General features: G+C 56.7%; 1 protein-coding gene across 3 annotated transcripts in view; it reads right to left on the bottom strand.

The window, feature by feature from the left end:
• Positions 1 to 6,366: 6,366 nt before the first annotated feature.
• The window catches only part of RPA1 (replication protein A1), a 92,186-nt gene continuing 76,838 nt past the window's right edge, over positions 6,367 to 21,714 (bottom strand). For all 3 annotated transcript variants that reach the window (XM_063294809.1, XM_063294800.1, XM_063294817.1), the window contains 6 exons: positions 21,414 to 21,562; positions 19,579 to 19,711; positions 18,559 to 18,735; positions 9,160 to 9,267; positions 7,858 to 7,944; positions 6,367 to 7,162 (listed from right to left, as the gene is read on the bottom strand). In XM_063294809.1, coding sequence (XP_063150879.1) covers positions 7,052 to 7,162; positions 7,858 to 7,944; positions 9,160 to 9,267; positions 18,559 to 18,735; positions 19,579 to 19,711; positions 21,414 to 21,562 — 765 coding nt within the window. In that variant the 3' untranslated portion in view covers positions 6,367 to 7,051. The remainder of the gene's footprint in view (positions 7,163 to 7,857; positions 7,945 to 9,159; positions 9,268 to 18,558; positions 18,736 to 19,578; positions 19,712 to 21,413; positions 21,563 to 21,714) is intronic.

The following is a 21,714-nucleotide window of genomic DNA, read 5'->3' as shown; positions in this document are numbered from 1 at the left end:
TTATTTCCATGGGGCCTTTCAGGAGGGCAGCATTGGCTGGGGAATGGGAGGCCCCTCACTAGGGAGATGGGCTGTGAGGTCCTCAGCGGATCAGAAAATGGGAGGTGGGGGCTTCTCTAGGTCGCAACAGCATCTCTTTCTTGGTCTAGATGGGGTGGCGGCAGCGGGCTTTGACGGGGGCAGGGGGGTCCACTTGGGTCTGATGGGATTAGGGGAAGAGGTGAATTGGGCTGGACCCTGGTCAGATCCCAAAGATGGGAGGGGGGTGCAGTCTCCGTGTTGTTTGCTTAGTTTTCCCACTACAAGTATGTGGTCTGTTGCGAGGAATTAGTGTTTGTCAAAAAAGTGAAAACGGCAGTGTTTAAGAGTGTACTTCTGCTCCCTCATTATATAGGAGAGTGAGTCGAGTTTGTCAGGAGAAACTACGGATGTGCTAAACATTCAGTGCACGCAACAGCTGGCTTCCAGTGGTCACGCCTGAGCTCTAACACTGGCATTTCGAATGTTTTGGCCCATATGCACACAAGGAAATGGGGCTGTTTTGTTCTGGAAAAGCACCAAAACCAAGGATATTTGCAGCAGTGGGTGGGGGGGAGGGGAGGCAAGGGGGAGCCAGAGGGAGTCTGGAAACCGATGCGGGGCCAGGGACAGGCTCCAGTTTTGTTCTCTTCATCCTGCAAAATCACTCCAGGGTCCTTCTGCGTTTTGGTTCTGCTGAACTGCGACTGATCCAAAATTATTTGGCAGAACTTCCAGGTCACGATGGCTTGTTCCAGAATCACAGATTTGGAGGGGACTTCAGAAATCATCTAGACAATCTCCTGCTCAGAATAGAATCTGCTAAAGCCTTTCAAACACCTCTCTGAAAACCTCTCATGAAGGGAATCCTCTCCCCGCTTCATGTGGCTGCCTGTTCCACTGGCTGACAGCTCCTGCAGTCAAGATATTCCTCCTGGAGTCCAGCATGACCCTCCTGCCCTGTAGGTTTCACCCCCTGACTCTGCTCTCGCCCTCTGAGGCAACGAAGAATAAGCCCACTCCCTCCCCTGTGTGACAACCCTTCAAATGTTTGGAGACTGCTATGACATATCCCCTTGGTCATCTCTTTGCAGGCCAAACTTACCCAGATCATTTAATTATTCCTCAAAGGGCTTTGTTCCCAGACCTCTGACCATCTTGGTAACCCTCTTTTGAACTCTCTCCAATTGTCACTGTCCCTCTTGCACTGGGGTGCCCAGAATAACCTGCAACTCCAAATGGGGTCTGCCCAGGGCAGAACTGGGAAACAGTTGCTTTCCCTTACCTGGATTCTGTAGTCCTGTTAATGCAAGTCACGATAGTCTCAGCCTTTTTAGCAGCTTCATCCCACTGCTGGCTCTGGTTAGGTCGACAAGGACCCGCAGATCTGTTTCACAGGCCAGGCAGCCCCCATCCTATGACTTTCATACTTTTCTCCCAGATGCCAGGACTTCACATTTTCCCCTCTCCCTCTTGATTCAGAGAAAGGGTCAAGAATGGGTGCTTAGTGAATGTGGAATGAATGAAAAATGAGGGAACATGGACAGCTTTTTCTGGGCTTTGGATAACCCCAAAAGGAAACAGAGCAATGGGATGTACATATTAATGTAGGTGCTTTGCACTGAGTTTTCTCCTGGAGCATCGTGTGTTTTCAGCCCTTCTACACCTCTGTCACATTTCCTTGGAGGACAGGCATTTCCCACAGTCGACTGTTTGGATTTGCATAACACAGCTCGCCTCGGAGCGCAGAATGCTAGATTTCAGGTCACCTTGTCTGGGGGCGCTTAGGGTTAGCAGCAAATGTTGAGTTCCAGTTCAGCCACAGACTTTCTGGAAAACACATGCAATTGGTGGGGTTAACTGGCCTGGAAGAGAGACTGGTATGTGGGAGGCAGTGGCTACGGTATGTATTCTGGATCACATTGATTGGTAGAGCAGCTGGTCTCCTCCAGATGTTTTGGGTGGTCTCCAAGTGTGCAGTCCCAGAGCATCTGGAAAGGACAGGCTTGGAAAAGCCCTTGGCCTCTGCCCACCCTCCTCCCAGGAAGCTCCCTGCCCTGTTAAAGGCTCTGCCAGTCCTGCCCAGCTGCAGGTCTCCTCCCAAAGCATGTTTCCTGTGAAGAAACCAGGGGGCTGCGTGGAGCCAGTGTAGGATCCTCATCCTCAAGGCCCTTCATTATGTGTGGGTGGCCACTTCACACTCTCCCAACAGGCTTGACAGTCGTCTGGGGATGCCGCACATTGGGCACCTGGGACAAATCTCCCTGGCTGGCCTGGTGCTGGACTGATGCCCCAGTCGCGCAGCCTTCGCCCTGTCTGTGCCCGCTGCAGCCTGGATCCCCTGACCGGAGCTTGGTCTCTTTTCCCACCAGGAGGAGGAGGAGAACCAGGCAGAAGATTGCCTGGCGGTCCTTTTCCGGCAGAAAGAAGGGAGGCTGACCTTCCTGGGAGGGGGCTGGCCTGGCCTGGCCTGGCCTGGCCTGCCCTTGGAGCAGCCAATCGTCCAAACGGAGAGTGCAGAGGAGGCAGCCTTCCTCCCCCATCCTCTGCTGATGCATAAAGGCCGGGTCCGGAGATCACCGGTGGGGACAGAGAGGCAGCGAGCGGGCTGGGTCCAAGGCGGTCTGCTGCAGCTCCGTCGCCGCCGGTGTGGGGACAGCCGGCCACCCGCAGCCCCCTCCCGCACCCGCCTTGACCTGGAAGCCGCGCGCCCGGCCGGGAGGGAGGGAAAGGAAGGGAGCGCCCGGCGAAGGAGGGGAGGGGAGGGAGGGGAGGGGAGGCCTCTGCCCGAACGGGTGCTCCCGCGGAGCGGCAGATCCACAGAAGCTCCGGCGCCTCCTTCGCCGCGGCGCACAGGTGCGGCTGCCTTCGTTGTCACTGGCCCCCGGGCGCAGGGCTGACGCAGCAGTCAAGTCGGACCCGGCCGAGCCGGGCCGGCGCTTTTCCTGCAGCGCTCGAGGTTGGCTCCAGCCGTTCGCCGCCGCTCCCTTGGCCAAGCGTGCGCTTTCTACTCCTCGCAAGCCGCCGTCAGAGGGAGGGCGCTCCGAGTCACCGCGGGAGGGAGGAGGGGACGGGCTGTCCGCTTGCCCGGCTGGGTGCAGTTAGGGGGCGGGGGCTCTCCCCAATTTGGGCGACGTCTCTGCATTCTTGAGTTAAACGACCTGATGCGCCATTTCCAGATTAATGCGCACCTTGGAAGCGGCAGCACAGAGCTGGGCCTGGACTTCGCGACCCGAGTTTGAGCCGGCCTCCAGTACGTTGGTCCCGGGGCGCCGAGAAAAGCCGCTGGCCTCGCCCTCGAGTTTCCTTCCCCAGAAGCCAGCTGGAAACTTCCGCGCCTCGGTGACCAAGGTCCGCCGCGGGGAGTTACGGTCCATGGCCGCGTCCCTAACCGCCGTCAGCAAAGCCTTTTTCCAAGGCCAGAAAGCAGAGACGCCCCGATGCCACCAGCTGAGACGGGGGCTCAGAGGAAACCGCTGGAGGGAGCTCCTGGGGCAGCCTGGCCCCCGCCCGCCGGCGCCTTCGCTTTCTTGCGCGCCGCCGCCGCCGCCGCCCAGGTCTTCCTTCACCTCTTGACTGCTACGTCACGTTGCAAGGCGTTAAATCGTTTCACTTTTCCTGGGGCTGTGTATCATTTTAATAGGATGCCGTAAAAATATGGCATAATGCAACACGTAAAAAAATTGATAAATTGTATTAGGGAAATATTGGCTGAGGATTTTAATGGGAAGGGTTTAAGAAGACAGATGTCCTCATTAGCCGGCGACGGCGGGCGAGCAGCGGGAGGCCGGGCTGCCGGAGGACCGCGGCCCTCGACGCGCTCCCTCCCCGCCTTCGGCTGATGAGCGCCGGAGCCTTTGACGCGTTTCCGCCGGCCCGGGAGGTGGCCTCCTCTTTTGCGACCCGCGGCGGAATTTGGCCCGCGCTCCCACGGGTACAGGGGCGGGCGCAGGGAGAGCGGCGCGCCCAGGAACGCTTCTCCGCCCTGGGGTCTGTCGGGCGGGCGGACGCTCCCGACGCCTCTCGCGGATCCCGGGCTCAGAAGGGGCCGCGCTCGCCCCCCGGGGGCCCTGGAATTTTTATTTTTATTTATTTATGTATTATTCAAATTTAATTACCGCCCGTCTCCCCCAAAAGAGGGACTCTGGAACTATTCCCTGGCCGACGCCGGCGGCCGGCCGGCAGGGCCGAAGCGGCAGCTGAGCCGGAGGGGGCGGGCGGGCCAGAGCCAAGGCTCCAAAAGCCGCCCTGACAGTCTCCCGCGGGGCTTCCGCGGGACCCGGCGCACCGCGCCTTCCACGCGCTCCAGCCGCGCTCCCGAGACGCGGCCGCTTGGCTGCCTTTCTCAGGCCTTGGTCCTGCTGCTGGGCAGCTGCGCTCTTCAGAGGCTGCGTCCAGAGCGGAGCAGGAAGGCCCAGGAAGGTCCGGGGGAGCCTCGGGTGGTCTCGGGGACCAGCGCCGACGGTGCAGTTCGAGCACGGACCCACCAGACTCCGCTCGCCCCCCACGCTGGTCCCGCTCCCCCTCCCTTTGCAGGAGTCGAGGCAGCGCCCCACCCCCGGCCCCGTCGCCGCGGAAGCTCTTCCCTCCGGCTGAGGCTCCGTCCGGCTTGGGGCAGCCCGCGGGAGCCCAGGCGAACCGAGGGCTTCCCCCAGAAGGAAGGGCAACCCCCGCTCAGGAGCCACCTCAGCAGCGCCGGGGAACCAGGCCAGTCTCCGCAGAGGCCCCAGGCGGGGCCCCGGGCCTCCCCCTTCAGGGGAGCAGAATCGCCCTTGCAGTTGCTTCCCCGCCCCCGCGGAAAGAGCACCGCTTTACGCTCCGACGGGCCCCCGTAGCAACTCCCTCCGCGGTGCAGGCTGGGCCAGACTCCCAGGAGCTGGGAGGCAGCTGCCCTCACTGAACCTCGAGGGCCTCCGCCAGGTGCTTCCTCGGCTGCCCCCCTCCTCCTGCCCCCCAGCACAAGCCAGCACCTGTCCCTCAGTCCACACAAGGGAAGCCGAGCCCCAAGCATGAGGCCCACCCACACTTCCAAGGGTGCCTGCAGCCTGCCCCCCAACACCCAGGCCCTGGGCTACCAGAGAGGGAAATGAAAGCCCAGCCCAACCTTGGTGCAGGGAAGGGGAAGCCCCCCCCCCCAAAGTGAGCCTGAACAGAGCAGCCCCCCTTCCTGTAAAGGAGGCAGCTGGGATGGGCGCACCGCCAGAACTGCAGGGTCAATACAGCCTTCTCTAGCTATGCTGCAAACTCTTTTAGGGAGTGTATTAATTACATTGTCAATATCTGTCTGTTTCATTAGTGTATTAAATACATGGATCAATAATATTTATATTATTCAGAGACAGTCCAAAGCAGCGGATGGGGAGGCAGAGAGCAGGGGGCCATTTTGGCCCTGGGGACAGAGGCCCAGGGCTTTAATGGAGGGCAGAGTGCCCCAAAATGGGCAGCACTAACCCTAACCCAGCACCAGGGCCTCCCTGCTGGAACTGGAAGCACCTGGTGGGAAATGGGGCTCTCTACCCACCACTTCCAAAGAGGGAGGGGAACGGACCATGCCTGCCCCTCTTCTGGATTGTGGCTGGAAGAGAATTTCTGCCTGGTGCTTTCCGGCAAATTGGTGGGGCAGGGTGTGCGCGTGGGTGCAAAATCCACAGGACCACTGGGTCTCCCCCTCCCATCATTCCATGTTCCAGACTCAGTGGAGGAGCCTCCCCTGAAAGGCCCACACAGTCGCCCTGTCTCTACTCTGTAACCCCAGCTGCAGGTGTAATAAGAAATTGGCAGGCAGCCAAAGGCAAGAGACAAGATGGCCAAGCAAAGGCCAGAGGGACCGTCTGCCCGGGAGCTGAGCGCAGGGGCCAGTGGGGCACAATGGCCAGGCCAGGCCAGAGCATCACCTGAGAAGGGACACAGGAGAGAGCAAATGGCTCTGTTAGCTCAACAGAGGCCAGACTAGCTTGCTGGCTGCTCCAGGATAACCCCTGGATTGCCCCCCACCCCCACCAACCTGCTGCCCTGTCCAGCCACCAGCCAAGAATCACGCAGGTGGCACTCTGCTGCAGCTAGAGAACACGTCACTCTCCTGCTAGGCCAACTGGAAAGATCATCAGGGAACGACCATGCCTGAGGCCAGGCCCAAGCCGATGGGTGTTAAGATCCCTTCCCGCCACCAGCAAAACGCAGCCATCTCTTGGCATCTGCCAGCACGGGGCTAAGCCACCTCCACCCAGCCAGCTTCAGCACAATAAGGGAACGTCTCCCCCAAGTGAGAATATATTATGAAAACTAATTAATTGCTTTCCAGTAATGAGAAACCACTGGCGTTTGCAGAAAGAGAACTCTGAAAACACAAATAATTAAATGCCATTTATTAAGAAAGAAAAGGAAAAGGGCACCTGCAGACTTGCAGCCGTATTTATTTCTGTCAGGAAAAATATGAGAAAAATTTTCTCCGCATAAAACTACCAAAAAAAAAAAAAAAAAAAGGATAAGGAGGAAGGCACTGCAGTCAGCAACCCAAAAAAGTAGTATTAATTGAGGTGAAAACTAACACACTGCTCTGCAGGGGCCAAGATTTCCCAGTGGGATGAAGAGGCAATGCTTATCAGCTTCTCTCAGAAGAGATGATTTTGATTAACATCAGGCCCATCTGACTCAGTCTATTAAACTGCAAAGGAAGGATATTCTTCACGCAGAAGAGATACGTCTTTGATTAACAGTTCTGCCAATTGCCATGTGAAGCCTTAATGACTGCCGGGACTGGGGCGGAGGAGGAGGGCCTGGGAGTAATGGCCCTCCGCGCTGCACCCACCCCAGCTGGGACCCGGGCCCAGCCTGGCTCTTCTGGGCCAGAGGAAACGTGGCCCTCCTTGGTGCCAGGAAGGGGCCTGTGGACCCCCTTCCAGCGCAGCTGCGGCAGCCTGTCCCCCACTGCACAGTCAGGGGAGAAGAGGCTGGCCTTGCTCAAAGGGGCCTGGTGGGCTGGTCGCAACCTCTGGCTTTGTTCTTCGCGGCCCTGCTGACCAGCAGGGGTGCCTCAGCCCAGCTGGGCGGCGTTCTTCTGGATGTTCACGATCAGCCTCTTGCTGTACTCTTTGTGGTTGACCGGCTTCACCTCCACTGCAGTCGCCTTCAGGCGCGATTCATCCTTGGAAAGAGAGAGCGCCCCCGGTGAGGCGGCGGCGGCAACTCAGCGGCTAAGCTGGGCACTGCCTTGTGGGCTTTGGAGGCCCTGGCCCTCAGGGCTGTCAACTGCGGAAGGCCGACACCCTGCTTGTGCCCAGAGGCAAACCTCGCCAGGCTCCACCCGGGGCTCGGCAGCCGGGTGCTCTTCAAAGCACCCCTCCGATGAGCGAGCAAAGCCAGCCTCTTGGCTGCCCCCCCCCATCCCCTCATGGGCTTGCTATCTGGGGCTTTGGAACACCCTGATTGTGTCCACTTCGCAAGAGCCTGGACTGCCAGCCGGGTGGGCAGATACCAGCCTGTTTGCCCCAGAATGGCCTTGAGGGACGCTGGAGCTACAGGAAGCCTGCCCAGGCCAGAATCCCGGCGGGCCCACAGCTCGGCCCTCGGGAACGCCAGAGATGGAGCTGGGGTGGCCCCAACCCCAGCCGTTTGCCTGCCTTCACCACCAGCCCCGGCCCCGAGCAAGAGAGCTCCCTGAGGCTCCAAGCCCAGCTGGGGAACAGAGAGTGCCTCCCGAAAGCCTCAGAACGCCTTCTTTTTTAAGCTGAAGGGGAGCGTTTCTCCAGCCGTCCTGCCAAGCAGAAGCCTCGGCTCCCAGGACTCAGACTCATCAAGCCCAGCGCCCCCGGATTGCAACCTGCCCATCGGTCCTCTTACGTTGAATGTCTCCAGCTTGACTCGGATCCGGAATTCGTGGGAAGTGAAATTGGCGTTCTGGAGGACCTCGTCGAAAGCGTGCTCGTTCTGGGGAGTGACAGAGCAGAAGCCAACCGCTTTTCAGCACTTCTGCCGAGTGGGAGTCCCTTCCGGGCCCTCGGGACAGATGGCCTCCGAGCGTTCTGGCACAGACAGGCGCCTCCGGGAGGGGAGCCCCCGCCCTTCGGTTTGCCCCTGGTTCAGCCCCCCAGTTCTGCAACTGCGCCGCGAAAGCGAACTCCCCTTAGCCTGAGAAGAAGGGCCCCCTAGGGGCTGCTGCACCCCTCCTTGGCAAGGAGTGGGTGGTCAAGCAAGCCCCTGTGGGTGATCTTGAGAGAGGGGGCGGCAACAGGGACTCACACGGGCCGGTACATTTGCACTCAGGCCGTGGCAAGGAAACCCCGTTGCTCCATGTCCCCAGCAACTGCGCCTGAGGACGGATGGACCTGGGAGCCGCCTGGGGAGGTTAACTCTTGGGTTCAATCCCCAAGACCCGGTGCAAGATGTAACTGAGGTGGACCCAGAAGGAAACAGGGACCCAAATCTCACATCTCCCATACAGGCAAGCGGGAGGCCGCCAGCGGCCCAAGTGTAGTTGTCTGCCAAAGCGGAACTTCTAAAAATGGAGGGGATGGGTGAAAAAGAGGGGAGGAAGAGCCAAGTGGGCAGGTCTTTTCCCAGTACCAGAAGACCCCTGGGAAGCTCCATGACTGAGGCTCAGCTCCACTGTAAGAGGCCAGCAGGGTTTTCGAGGAGCGCCCAGAAAGCTGTAAGGTTGCAAAGGCCCCTGGAGGGGGAAAGGCCGCAAACTGGCAGAAAAATAGCAAGGTTCTAAGGAAAAAAAATGGGAGAATCCAAGGCACTTAGGGCACACAGCATTCAGGATCTGTTAAATATGTTCCACAAGGAGAGCCAGCCGGGGGAGCAGCTGGGTCGCTGGATGACAAAGGAGAGAAAGGGATGCTCAAGAGGCATCCGGAGCGGCCGCACGAACGTCTGGCTGGCGAGCAGAGAACCCTGACCCAGCAGAGCTACTCCTACATGCTGACATCCTAACCAATGGCTGCTTTGGGGCAGGAGCTCAAGCCGGCCCATGACCCCGAGCACAGCCGACACAGCTCAAGCCAGCCTAACTCCCCCTCCTGCCAGCACGCCGTCGCGCCTGTGCGTGTGTGCCTCGCGGTGCAGGAGGCTGCCCAGGAAGCCACAGCCTCGCCCTGGGAAGGCCGGAGGGGCTTGTGTGGCCATAAGGGGCATCCTGACCTTCTCCTTCAGCTCCCCCAGATACACCGTGTTCTGCCCGAGGATGGCCTCTGCCGACTCCTGGAAACAGGTCACCCACTGGTTGTCCTGGAAGTCTGCAATGTTCACCTGGGGAGGGGAAGAAGAGAACTCCAACTCTCTGAACCTGGAGGGCTCCCCTTGGCAACTGAGCCCAGCTGCGCCCACAACCAAATGCTGGCGGGCCAGGCCGCAGCTCCTGCTCAGCCTCTTCCCCTGAGCGCGTGAGGGTGGGTGTGGGGTGCCTGAAGCGCTGGGCCCAGCACGGTCAGCCCTGCGGGTGGGCGGCCCGAAGCGTTGGCCCCTTCCCCTAGTTTCCCCAGTCTGTGTTGGTGGAATCTGCAAGAACCTGATTCGGGCATCTGGGTTTTAGCATTCTTACTTGTTGGAGCAGGCAGGCAGCAAGAGGCAACACATTAAATACAGAAATAAAAGTGAACCAGAGGAAAAGTGGACACAAGAAAGCTGCCGCGCCTTCCAGCCTCAGTGCCTGGCTGAAGGTCCGAGGGAAGGAACTCCCCCTCTTCCGCCACAGCTGGGGCCAGAAGTCCAGCCAAGGGTCCCACGGGGTGGACAGGGTGGCCCATCCGCCTGTGGACAGCAACCTGCTGCCCAGATCAGCTAGAACGGGCAAAGGGCCACCAGAAGGCCAGGAAGGAGCTGCTCACTGTTCAACTAGAGCCACCGGGGCACCTGTTATGGTTCATGGGGTGGGGGAGAATGCTAACAAACCATGGTGGAAGAAGGGGCCTCACGGAACAGGGCCCGGCACCCAGTATCTTCACCAAGACGGGTGGCAAGGCAGGACAAACTGTGTCCCTCTGCAAGCAGGAGCTCCCCACCCCAGACACTGTGTTCTGTACAGGGCACGCCAGCCAGCAGAAAGAGAACACCCCCAGGCCAGCAGCAGCTTTTGCTCCAGGACTCCTTGATGGCATCAGCACGCAGCAGCAGCACCCACCCTGGGAAGATCCATGGGGGCAGAGCAGGCTCTGAGCACCTGGCATCATCAGCATCAGGTGAAAAAGAGTGTGGCAGAGGAAATCAGGAAGAATGGCTGAGGGGCCTAAAATCCACAAACACCCCTCCCCATATTCCTCGCAAGGAACCTTTGCCCCAGGGGAACCGTTTCTATATTCTCCAACCTTCAAGGAAGGCGAGGGCTGTCCATTTGAAGGGGCTGTTCTTTTCACCACTCCATTAGCTGAAGTGAGCCTCCCGCAGCCAGCAACCCTCCCCCTCACTGGCCCCCTGCGTTGGGGCTTCTAAAGGGAAATCACAGGACCCTAATTTGGGGGCACTCCTGCAGGCTGAAAGATGAAAAGGCAGCCATCTGCTGGCAGTGCAGGCGGGCGTCGCCATGGAAGTCCTTCAACACTCTGCTCTGAAGCAAGCGGTGCTAATGCACGAGATGCAGAACATTAGCCCCCAAAGAGCTCGCTAAATATAGGGAGCTGCTGAATAGGGCAATTACCGCTCTCCCAAAATGCCATCCTGCATCAGCTAACCTCCCTAACAAAGCAGGACAGGCTGCGAACCTTCTGCGCAGGGAGAACAATGGCAAAGGGGGCCCAGCCAAGGCTCCCCGGCAGCCAAGGGGCTTTCCAAATGAAAGAGAGGCAAGCAGCGGCTCAGGTAGGCCGGAAGCAGCCCACCGGGGCTCTCTTTGGATGGAAGACCTTTGTTCCCTTCGCTGAAAAGCAGGAGGTCTTGCACGCAGAGGAGGAGAGCTCACTGCAGCACAGAAGTGTGCAGCTTTTGTACACCAGTATCCAGCGCGGCATGGGAGGAAATGTGGGGCGAAGGGGAAGGTTACAAGCCCAGCAGTCTGAGGGCATGCAGACCCACACAACAGCAAGAAGGGGAGTCTGCAAAAGCCCCAAGAAATAAGAGAGGTGACCTCTCCTCACCACTCTGGGTGCTCCACGGATACTTTCCTCCGGAGTTCTTGACCACAACATCCAAGTTCTGTCGTTTGCCAGGCTCCAGGTGTTCCCTAGGGCAGTGTTTCTCAACCATGGCAACCTGAAGATGTGGGGACTTCAACTCCCAATTCTTCAAGCTGCCAAGGTTGGGAAACACTGCCCTAGGGGTTCCCTACCCGCCCAGCTTTCCAGATCAGCCGCACAGGGCTGCGTGCTACTGCCTGGCCAGGCCGCAAGCAAGGAACAGGCAGCAAAAAGCTCGGCCTGGGCGGCAGGATGGGCACATTCTGAGCCGTAACGCCCTGTGTGTCATGTGCGCCGTTTCAATGTATTTGATGCATCGTAACGTTTCGCATGTCATTAATTGGATGCGTGTTTCATTTGGTGTTTCATTTGTCTAGGGAGGATGGGAACGATTATATTTTGGCTTTGCTTTGGAATGTGTTTGTGTTATCTACTGCGCTCAAGGTTACTTTCCCAGGCTAGCAACTCTGACGATTGCTAGCACCTGTGCCGGGCGGGGCTGTTATGAGGGAGGCGGGATACGTTTGAAGCAAGGGTTTAAGTTTGTATTTGGCGCGCTTTTGCTCATTCTCAGCTTTCTCTGTACTTGCTTTTAGTACTCTAATAAATCAGATTTCATTTAGCATCCTCTTGTGAGTCTGAGTATTTGGGGCTGGGGCAATCATTACATAAAGCTGAGAATCTCAGTTCCTAACTCCGCTGGCCCCTGTCCAAGGAAGACAAGCGTCTAACTTGTGAGGGAGAGAGCCCGCGATGACCGAGCCCGAAATCGTGATGATGGAGGAAGGGGAACCGGACTCGACCGTGAGGCCGTCCGGCCGACCGTCCCAAGGAGGGGAGCTGTCCGCCATCAGAGAGGAGGCGAGCTCCGGGTCGGAGAGCGAAGCCGGGGGGCTGAAAACGGCCCCGGAGACCACCGTGAATTCTCCGGGTGAGCTGCTCACCTGGGATGAGACCCGAGGAGATGCCACAGCAGCGGGGGGCCCATCCTGGAGGCAGAGATACCCTTTATCCCCCAACGTGGTGCAGGTGCAGCCAACGGAGGGCTCACCCACTCCGGATCGAATCAGAGTGCTGGAGTCGAAAATGGATTCGTTGGAGGCTATTCTGAAACAGCTGAGCTTGGATGTAACCTCGATGCGAGAGCTCCGGGAAGAATCCAGCCAGAGGCATTCAACCCCTTCCTCCCAGGGGCTGACCCCGGAACGGCGACGGGTGGTGCGGAGGCGCGAAGGGGACCAGTCGGTCCAGATGGAAATCGCAGCAGCGCCCGAGCGATCGCCCCGGGGCCCCGTGCCGCTCCGAGTCAGGGAAGCACCCGCCGCAGCAGCCCCGGTGGTGGGGCGCAGCCCGGCGGGAGGCGGTATGCGCGACTTCCCTGTCAAGTTTGATGGGGACCCGACCAAACTCTCGTTCTTCCTGACTAATGCGAAAGCTTATATGGAAGAATGGGGGGCGGTTTTCCAATCGGAGAAGGCAAGAATCATCACCATTGCCACCAAACTGAAGGGGAGGGCGGCAGACTGGTATGTCCAGATGTGCCAGTCGGAAGCGCCTGAACTGGAAAATCTCGAGGAGTTCCTCTGGGCGTTGAAGCAACACTTCGAGGACCCCTTAGCAAAGGAGAGAGCAAAGCGAGCCCTGAAGGAACTCAAGCAGGGGTTCCGATCAGTGGCCGATTATGCTTTGGAGTTTAAAGCGCTAGCTGGGAAGGTGGATGACTGGTCCCAAGCAACCATTATCGAGCTCTTCAAAGATGGCTTGAATACCGAGGTGCTGCGCTGGTCCCTGGGGAGGGACGACCCATACACGCTGTATGAGTGGATCCTGCTAGCAGGAAGGGCTGAACATGCCCAAGAGGTCTTTGCCCAGCGGAAGACTGTCAAGTCGGGACGGGAGATGAAGCCCAGCCGCCCATCGACCACCGGGGGAAAACCGGGACAGCGACCCTGGGACGAGGAGCGTGAGAAGCGGTATGCCAAAGGATTGTGCCTGAGATGCGGTAAGGAGGGGCATCGAGTGGCAGCATGCCCGAAGGCAAAGGTGGAGGAACGGCCCGGAAAACCGCCGGCGAAGTCCCCTGCGTTGCCGAGGAAACAGAAAGCTGCGGTGGCTGAGACCGAGGGAGACGATGTGATGTTCTACGAAATTGAAGGGGAGACCGAAATCCCGCAACCGGCGGGAAACGCCAGCCACCTGCTCTAAAGGGCGCCGCTGGGCAGGTGGTAGAAGACGGGCGCGAGCCTCCAGCGGTGAGTGGCACTTATCGCTTACTCATGGTGAAATTGAAATTGGGTTCACAAGTCAAGACGGTGGAAGTATGGGCCATGATTGATTCGGGGTGTTCCCGGTGTCTGATGCACCCCGACGTGGTGGCGGCTTTGGAGCTCCCCACTTTTCCCCTACAAAGACCCATCGCATTTACTCAATTGGATGGGTCCATGGCAGGGGGCAAACCGGTCACCCATTTTACAGGGCGGGTAGCCTTGCAACTGGGCAGTCACCAGGAAGGTTTGTCTTTTGTCGTGGCTCCCGTAGGGGGCCCATTGGTGGTGTTGGGGGTACCATGGTTGGTGCAGCAAAACCCCCAAATAAACTGGGTCTACCGGACCATCACATTTAGGGATGGGTTTTATCAAGCGGCAGAGGGGAAGGGTGCCCCAGAGGAGATGGTGGGGGTTGCGGCAGCTGCGACTCCGCCTTACCCGGCCTCTCCTCTGGAGGGCTTGCCGGCTGAGTACAGGATGTTTGCTGATGTATTCGGTGAAAAGGAAGCTGACCAGTTGCCCCCCCATCGAAAGACGGACTGTGCCATTGAACTGCTGCCCAACACTCAATTGCCTAAACCTAAAATTTATTCCATGACGCAAAAGGAACTGACTTTGTTGAGGGAATTTGTGGACAAAAATTTGGCGCGCGGATTCATTGAGCCGGCGAATTCACCCGTGGGGGCGCCGGTTCTTTTCCGCCCAAAAAAGGATGGGACATTGAGACTTTGTACGGATTTCCGCGGATTAAATGCCGTCTCAATTTCCAACAAATATCCCTTGCCATTGATAAAGGACATGTTGTCACATCTGGCCAAAGGCAAGATTTTCTCTAAACTGGATTTAAGAGAAGCCTACTATCGTGTACGAATCAAGGAGGGTGATGAGTGGAAAACTGCATTCAACTGCCCGTTGGGAGCCTTCCAGTATAAGGTGTTGCCATTTGGGTTGGCTGGGGCCCCTGGGGTATTTATGCAATTAATCAATGAAGTTTTGCATGAACATCTGTTTAAAGGTGTACTGGTGTATTTGGATGATGTATTGATTTATACGGAAACCATGAAAGAGCATGTAGCTCTGGTAAAGAAAGTCTTGTGTAAACTCAGATCTGCTGAATTGTATGCAAAGCTATCCAAATGTGCCTTTCATCAGGCCCAAATTGACTACTTGGGGTATAGAATTTCTGATAAAGGTATAGAAATGGACCCTGCCAAGGTGCAGGCTATCATGGACTGGGAGAGTCCCCGTACCCGCAGGCAACTTCAAAGTTTCTTGGGGTTCAGCAACTATTACAGATTATTCATAAGGGGGTTCGCTGAGATTGCCTTGCCCCTAACGGACCTGCTTCGAACGAAAGGGGTGGGAGATACTAGGCGAGTCAAGAATCCCGGAGCGTTGTTGAGGTGGACGCCTGCTTGTCAAACGGCGTTTGAGCGGCTGAAAGCAGCTTTCGTCAAAGAGCCCATTTTACAACACCCTGATCCCTCAAAGCCTTTTGTTGTACAGGCTGATGCCTCCGATTATTCTATTGGCGCATTGTTGATGCAAAAAGACGAGGCAGGATGCCTCAAGCCCTGTGCGTATTTATCCCGCAAGTTCTCTGAAACTGAGAGGCGTTGGCATGTTTGGGAAAAGGAGGCATTTGCAGTGAAAGCTGCATTAGAAGCTTGGCGGCATCTGTTGGAAGGGGCTAATCACCCCTTTGAGGTATGGACTGATCATAAAAACTTGGAGGCACTTAGTACCCCTCGAAAACTGAGCCCTAAACAGGTTCGTTGGGCTCAATTTTTCAATCGATTCAATTTTCAGTTCAAATTTATTCCAGGGAAAAAGAACTTGGCTGATGCCTTGTCAAGGCAACCTCAAGACTCTGGGGCGGCGCCAGATGTGGTGAGCACCCTATGGTCGGCGCCCCAATTGGGCATGCAAGCTGTGACGCGTAGCCAAACGCGCGCGCAACAACCGCCCACCACAAGCGCTGCTCAGCCAAGCTCTTTGTCAATTCCCTCCCAATTGCAACAAAAGTTTTTAAAAGAATTAAAAACGGATACTTGGTTGCTTGCGAATAAAGACAATGTTACTTTTGACAGAGGCTTCGCTTGGAAGTCCGACCGCCTCTATGTTCCTGAAAGCCTCCGGAAAGACGTGTTAACACGTTCACACGATGACAAACTCGCAGGTCACTTCGGGTTTGTAAAAACCTTGCACCTCGTTCGGAGGCAATTCTGGTGGCCCACATTACGTAAAGATGTCAAAGACTACATTGCTTCCTGCACTGTTTGTGCAATGTCCAAGCGCAAGGTGGGCAAGCCCCAGGGGCTGTTGCAGCCGGTAGCAGCCCCCTCTTCCCCTTGGGAAGAAATCTCCATGGATTTTATTGTAGAGCTCCCACCCAGCCAACGCAAAACGGTCATTTGGGTGGTCAAAGATTATTTCTCCAAACAAGCCCACTTTATTCCCTGCGTGTCCATTCCGTCAGCGCGTCAATTAGCCCGCCTATTCCTTGTACACGTGTACAGGCTACACGGATGTCCCTCCCGCTTGATTTCAGACAGAGGTACACAATTTACCTCTCAGTTTTGGCGGGCGTTTCTCAAGCTGTTAGGCACGAAGCAAGCCCTCTCCACGGCTTGGCATCCTCAAACGGACGGGGCCACTGAGGCGGTTAACTCCACTCTAGAGCAGTACCTGCGCGCTTTTGTGAATTATCAGCAGGACAATTGGGTGGACCTTCTACCATTTGCTGAAGTGGCTTACAACAATGCAGTGCATCAAAGCACTGGACAGACCCCGTTTCGGGTGGCTCTGGGTAAAGACTTTGTCCCTATCACTGATCTCCCACAACCTCCTGCAGGTGCGGTCACTACAGATGATTGGTCAACACAACTGGCTGACTCTTGGCCAATGATTCAAAATGCATTGGCTGATGCTCAAGCGGATTATAAATTGTATGCTGATCGGAAGCGGGCCCCCCAACCTACATTCCAAGTTGGGGACTCAGTGTACCTTTCTACCAAGTTTATCAAGTCATCACAACCTTCAAAGAAACTTGCACCTAAGTTTGTGGGTCCTTTCCCAATTGTCGCTCAGATCAACCCTGTGACTTTTAAACTTGATTTGCCTCATAACCTGAAACGCTTACACCCTGTTTTTCATTGCAGCTTACTCAAACCGACTATTCCTTCTGATCGCTGGCATCGGCAACCTCCACCTCCCACCCCCATCATGATTGATGGTCAGCAACACTTTGAAGTTAAAGAAATTTTGGACTCTAGACGCCTTCGCAATACTTTGCAATATTTAGTTCGTTGGAAGCATTTCCCTCATCCTGAGTGGGTCGCCGCATCAGATGTAGCTTCCCCGGTTCTAGTGGCCCGTTTCCACTCCGCTTATCCCTCGAAACCAGGTCCCTAGGGGTATTTTTGGAGGGCGGTATGTCATGTGCGCCGTTTCAATGTATTTGATGCATCGTAACGTTTTGCATGTCATTAATTGGATGCGTGTTTCATTTGGTGTTTCATTTGTCTAGGGAGGATGGGAACGATTATATTTTGGCTTTGCTTTGGAATGTGTTTGTGTTATCTACTGCGCTCAAGGTTACTTTCCCAGGCTAGCAACTCTGACGATTGCTAGCACCTGTGCCGGGCGGGGCTGTTATGAGGGAGGCGGGATACGTTTGAAGCAAGGGTTTAAGTTTGTATTTGGCGCGCTTTTGCTCATTCTCAGCTTTCTCTGTACTTGCTTTTAGTACTCTAATAAATCAGATTTCATTTAGCATCCTCTTGTGAGTCTGAGTATTTGGGGCTGGGGCAATCATTACACTGTGCTGTGGAAGAAAACCTTCTGATCTTGCTCTCAGATTTCTGGATCTGCCTCAAAGGTCACACACATGATCCACAAAGTGGCAGCGCTCCACTTTTCTCAAAATCCTAGGGAGTTAGAAGGGGCCTTTTGGCTTCCTTTAATTAATCCAGGAGTCCAAGTCAGAGCAACCCAACAGAGGGCAGCGCAGCTTCTCCCTGAACACTTCCAACCAGGGGGGGTCACCAGCTCCCTGGCAATCGCCCACCTGCCCCTCTTAGTTCTATCAAGGATGCTCTCCTGTTCACCCGCACCCCCCACACGCCCTCTTCCCAAAGCTGGACATTTGCTTTCCCTCCCAGGGCCGCCACAAGGCTAGCCCACAGCCCCTCGGTCACCCGCACTGCCTGTCTCTGCACCTGTTCCAGTCCTTCAGGAAGCTTCTTAAATTAGGGCCCCCAGAACCGGACGGAAACTTAAACTGGGCTTCTCCTCTGTGGAAACTCTGCTTCTGCTGATGTAGCCTAAAACTGCATTTGCCTTTCACGCAGCCCCAACCCACTGCAAGCTCACATTCAGCGGACAGTCAGCTGCATGGCAGTCTCCAAATCAGAAGGGTTATCGCACGGAAGGGGGAGTGGACTTGCTCTCAGCTGCCCCGGAGGGCAGGCCCCAAACCTGTGGATTAAATCTGAAAGTAGGGAGGGTCAGGCTGGATGTTCACTGCATAACCTGCCAGTGGCGGAACAGACTGCCGCACGACACGGGGAATTCTCCCCTGGCGGAAGCCTCCAGACCGAGGCTGGACAGTCTTCTGCCCAAGACGGTCTAGTGGGTCCTGTACTGATCGTGGGCTGAACTGGATGACCTCTATGTTCCTTCCCATTCAACAAACCACTACTCCTTTTCCACAAATGCCAGTGAAGAACTTTCCATCTCTGAATTTTAACTTGACCCATCAAGGCGTTTTTGCATTTTATGTGAAAGGCCTGTAACAGTGTCCAAAAAGGACCAACAACGTGCCCAGGAGACAGCCTCCCCATGAGCCAGACCCAGGATCCCCAGAGCGGAGGCCTGTCCATCCTGCCAGCTCCCCGCAGGGCCTTTGAGGCTCCACTGGCGGGGCAGGGGGATGGGGGCTGTCGCATCCCAAGATTGAACCAGGGACCGTCAGCTGGAGCAGAACCAGCCCTTTCCTAGACCACCGTACAAAGCCCTTCTCCTCTGCCAAAGAGGCTGCTGCTGCTGCTGCAGCATGCTCCCTCCCCCTCCCTCCCCCACAGACAGAGGGGTTTCCCCTCGCGCCACCAGGGCTCCAGCTAGGAAGGTCATCCGGAAAAGGTTCCTGAAGCCCCCGGACTCACCGACAGGATCATGCGATACTTGAAGTTGGGGAACTCCCGGTCACATTTTTCACAGCGATAGAGGCCGTTCTGCTCGTCGATCACCTTTTTATTGCAATCCTGGGAGGGACAAGCTTGGTACATGCAGTTCTCCTTGCGCAGGTACACCACCGTGCCTATGCAGCTGAAGTAGTCGGCCTGAAAAGGCAAAGGTGGCGGGGGAGGGATGAGCCGGGGGCTGAGGCGGTGCCACGGCCAGGTCCCTGAAGCCCAGACCCGAGCGCCGGGGTGGCAGTCCCAATCCCACACAGGCCACACTCTGCCCGACCAGACCCTGCCCAGAAACACCACGGCGCTCTCCACGGGTTCCCACACTGCCATCCATGAATAAGGGAGCTCTTAACCACCAAGTAAGTTCAGAGGGACCTTCTCCTCCAACGGCGCTCGCTAAAGACACCCCCCGTGCTGAGACCCCAGGCAGTGACCCTTGTGCTGGGCAGAGGGACCCTTTAGCAAACTGGCTAACTGGGCCAGCTGACTGGCCTGGGAAAGGCGTCCCCCACCACCTGCAAGTCCTGCCCTTGCTTGACTCCCCCGGAAAGCAGAGCCGTTGTTCATTCTGACTCAACCGCAACAAAACCAAGCAGGAAGAGAAAGTAGGAATCAACTGTTAGTTGCAACTTTTTCTATTCTTATTTGGTCATTTTCAGTCACAAAAAGCTTAGGTATTTCAAATAAAATTGATCAACAGCTACAGCCACAATCACAGAGTTCATTACTATGTTTTTGTTCCAGTAAGATACCGCTAGTTATTCCATGTGCCTTGATCCGGCAATTTATCATCAGATCTTGAAAACCCCAAAACAGACAGCAAAGCTCAACCCTGAACTCTGAGGTTTTCTCACAACGTCCCTGTAGGGTAGTCCACCGCTACTCTTGGGGGTGCCCACGGCCAGGGCAGAACCGCACCTAAAGCCAGTTCCCCCGAGGTCTGAGGAGACCCCCAGGCCTCCCTTCCCGTCCCTGCAGCGGCCTCCTCACCTTGTCCCCTTGTCCCAGGTTCTCCAACTTTGCCTCGTACAGAGTCTTCCAGTTGGTGCTTCCCCCTGCCGCAAGGCCACCCCGCCCCGCGGAGATGGAGGTGGTCTCCAGGAGCTGCCCTTCCGAATCAAACCTGGAACAGAAAGGGTTTCACCACCAGTTCCAAGGACCTGGCTTTTATTTTCAGACGCCCACACTCACCATGTGAGGGATTTTTATCAATGAGTTGCAATGAAAATAATTAACAGGAGTTTGCATCCATTAGTCACCCAAAAAGCATTTCAGAATAAGCTAAGACTCCATTTTAATTAGCGCTGTATTTTATAATCCAAGGAAGCAGGGAGAGGCCACAGCTCCGCACTGCAGCTCTTCCGCAGCGGGAAGGTGTGGGGACCTTTCCGTGGGGAGCCTGGCAGAGGTGGGCCCGTGATTCTGGAAACCGTGGAAAAGGCCAGTCAGACCCCAAGGGAAGCCTGGAGCCAACAGCCCTCGCCATCCAGATAAATGGAGGGCATCATCACTCGGCACCAGCCAGGAGCCCCGCCGTTTAACTTGCCGCCCTGACCTTGCGCACGGCTGAGCCAGAAAGCGAGGGGGGGCTGCTTGTGCATTGCAGGAAGAGGCGAGGAGCTCAGCAGCAGCCTGGAGGAACTGCTGACGGGGAAGCCACATGGCAGAGGGACCCCCGTGAGCCACAGCCACGCTGTGGGGGTGTGGAGGAAGGGCAGAAAAGCGCCCGCTTCTGCGCCACAAGCGGGTTTGGATTCGAAGAACACAGAAGGGAAGAAAATGCTGCTTTTGCACTCTGGGACACCCCAGGCTTCTGGAGAAGCACTTGGCGCTCCGCAGTGCAGCCAGGAGCCTGTGGAAGGAGGAATGTCCCCGCTCCACAGATGCAAATACTGGCCTGTTCGCCTGCACCACTTCAGCGCAAGGAAACCAGAGCGGGATGCCTCTGCTCCCATTGCCCTCTTTAAACTGCCCCTCCCAACTCACGCAGGAAGAGGCTAGCCAAAGACCCGGGCCCTGCTCCCTCCCATACCCTCCCTGTGCCTGTGCCCAGGAAGGCTGCCAGCAGCCGGCAATTGCCCCTCCCAGTTCTCTGCTGAGCTTTCCCTGAAGGGACAGCAGGTGACTGCCCACCAGGGCAGGCCGGGTGGGAAATGCAGCTCCTCCCCTGGCTCTGGAGCAGGCTGCAGACAACCCTAATAATTACTGACCTGGGGGCGGCAGGGGGGGCGACCAGCCACGCAGCTGTCCCTGAAGAGAGCAGAGAAGGACTGCTGGGGGGGAGGGGGCTCCTCTGGAGGCATATGTCCCCCCAGGAAGAAACCTTTCCCAAGTGGGGGAACGCAACCACACTCAGCCTGCTCAGGCCCCAAGAAAGAGCTGGCCAAACCACAGCCACTGCCTGCCTGGATTTGGAGCTGCTCAGGAGGGACTTGGAGAAGGAATTACTCAGCCCAGAGACTGAAGCAAGCGTGAGATAGAAACTCAAATAACCCCACCTTGATTTTGTGCATTATTAAGGGGGCGTGGGGTGGCGACGGAGAGAAACCTGGATGGGCTTTCAGGATTCTGTTATTCTATCCACAACAGTAAAAGAGCTTTTCTGGAATCCCTGTGGTGTCTCTTTCTTGACCTGTCCTACCTGAAAGGGATGGCAAGAGAAATCTTGCCTGTTCTGCACACACAGTCCTCGTCCTTTGCCTTTACTTGGCTTTAGGCGTCAGCAGGCTGAATCAGTCAGAGTCCCTCCGCCTTGATTCAGGCTCGGCTTGTCGGAAGCTTGCCAGGAAGAGAGGCCAAAAGCAGACAGGGCAGAGCAAACTTACCATCCGCGCAGCTTGAAGGACTGCGGGCAGTCGGGGTTCACGAGGACCGTGCTCGATGAGACAACAGAGAGACTCCGCCCCCCAAAATCCGAGACTCTGGCCCCCCGGATGGCCACGACGGGCTGCCGAGAGCCATCAAATTTTTCAGCCTGCAAAGCCAGATGAAGGAGCAGGGGCGTTAAGGCCATGGCAGCAGGGCCTGCAAGGGCAGCCTCAAGACACCCTCAGATGGCTGGGAAGACCTCGGGATTTCAAACCAGCTGCCCGCCCGCCTGCCTGTCTGGGAAGGGAGGCCTTCCCA

Source organism: Candoia aspera, chromosome 1, assembly GCF_035149785.1.
Source record: "Candoia aspera isolate rCanAsp1 chromosome 1, rCanAsp1.hap2, whole genome shotgun sequence".
NCBI lineage: Eukaryota > Metazoa > Chordata > Lepidosauria > Squamata > Boidae > Candoia > Candoia aspera.
The sequence above is the reverse complement of the archived record's forward strand: the minus strand, read 5'-3'. Positions and strand labels throughout refer to the sequence as shown.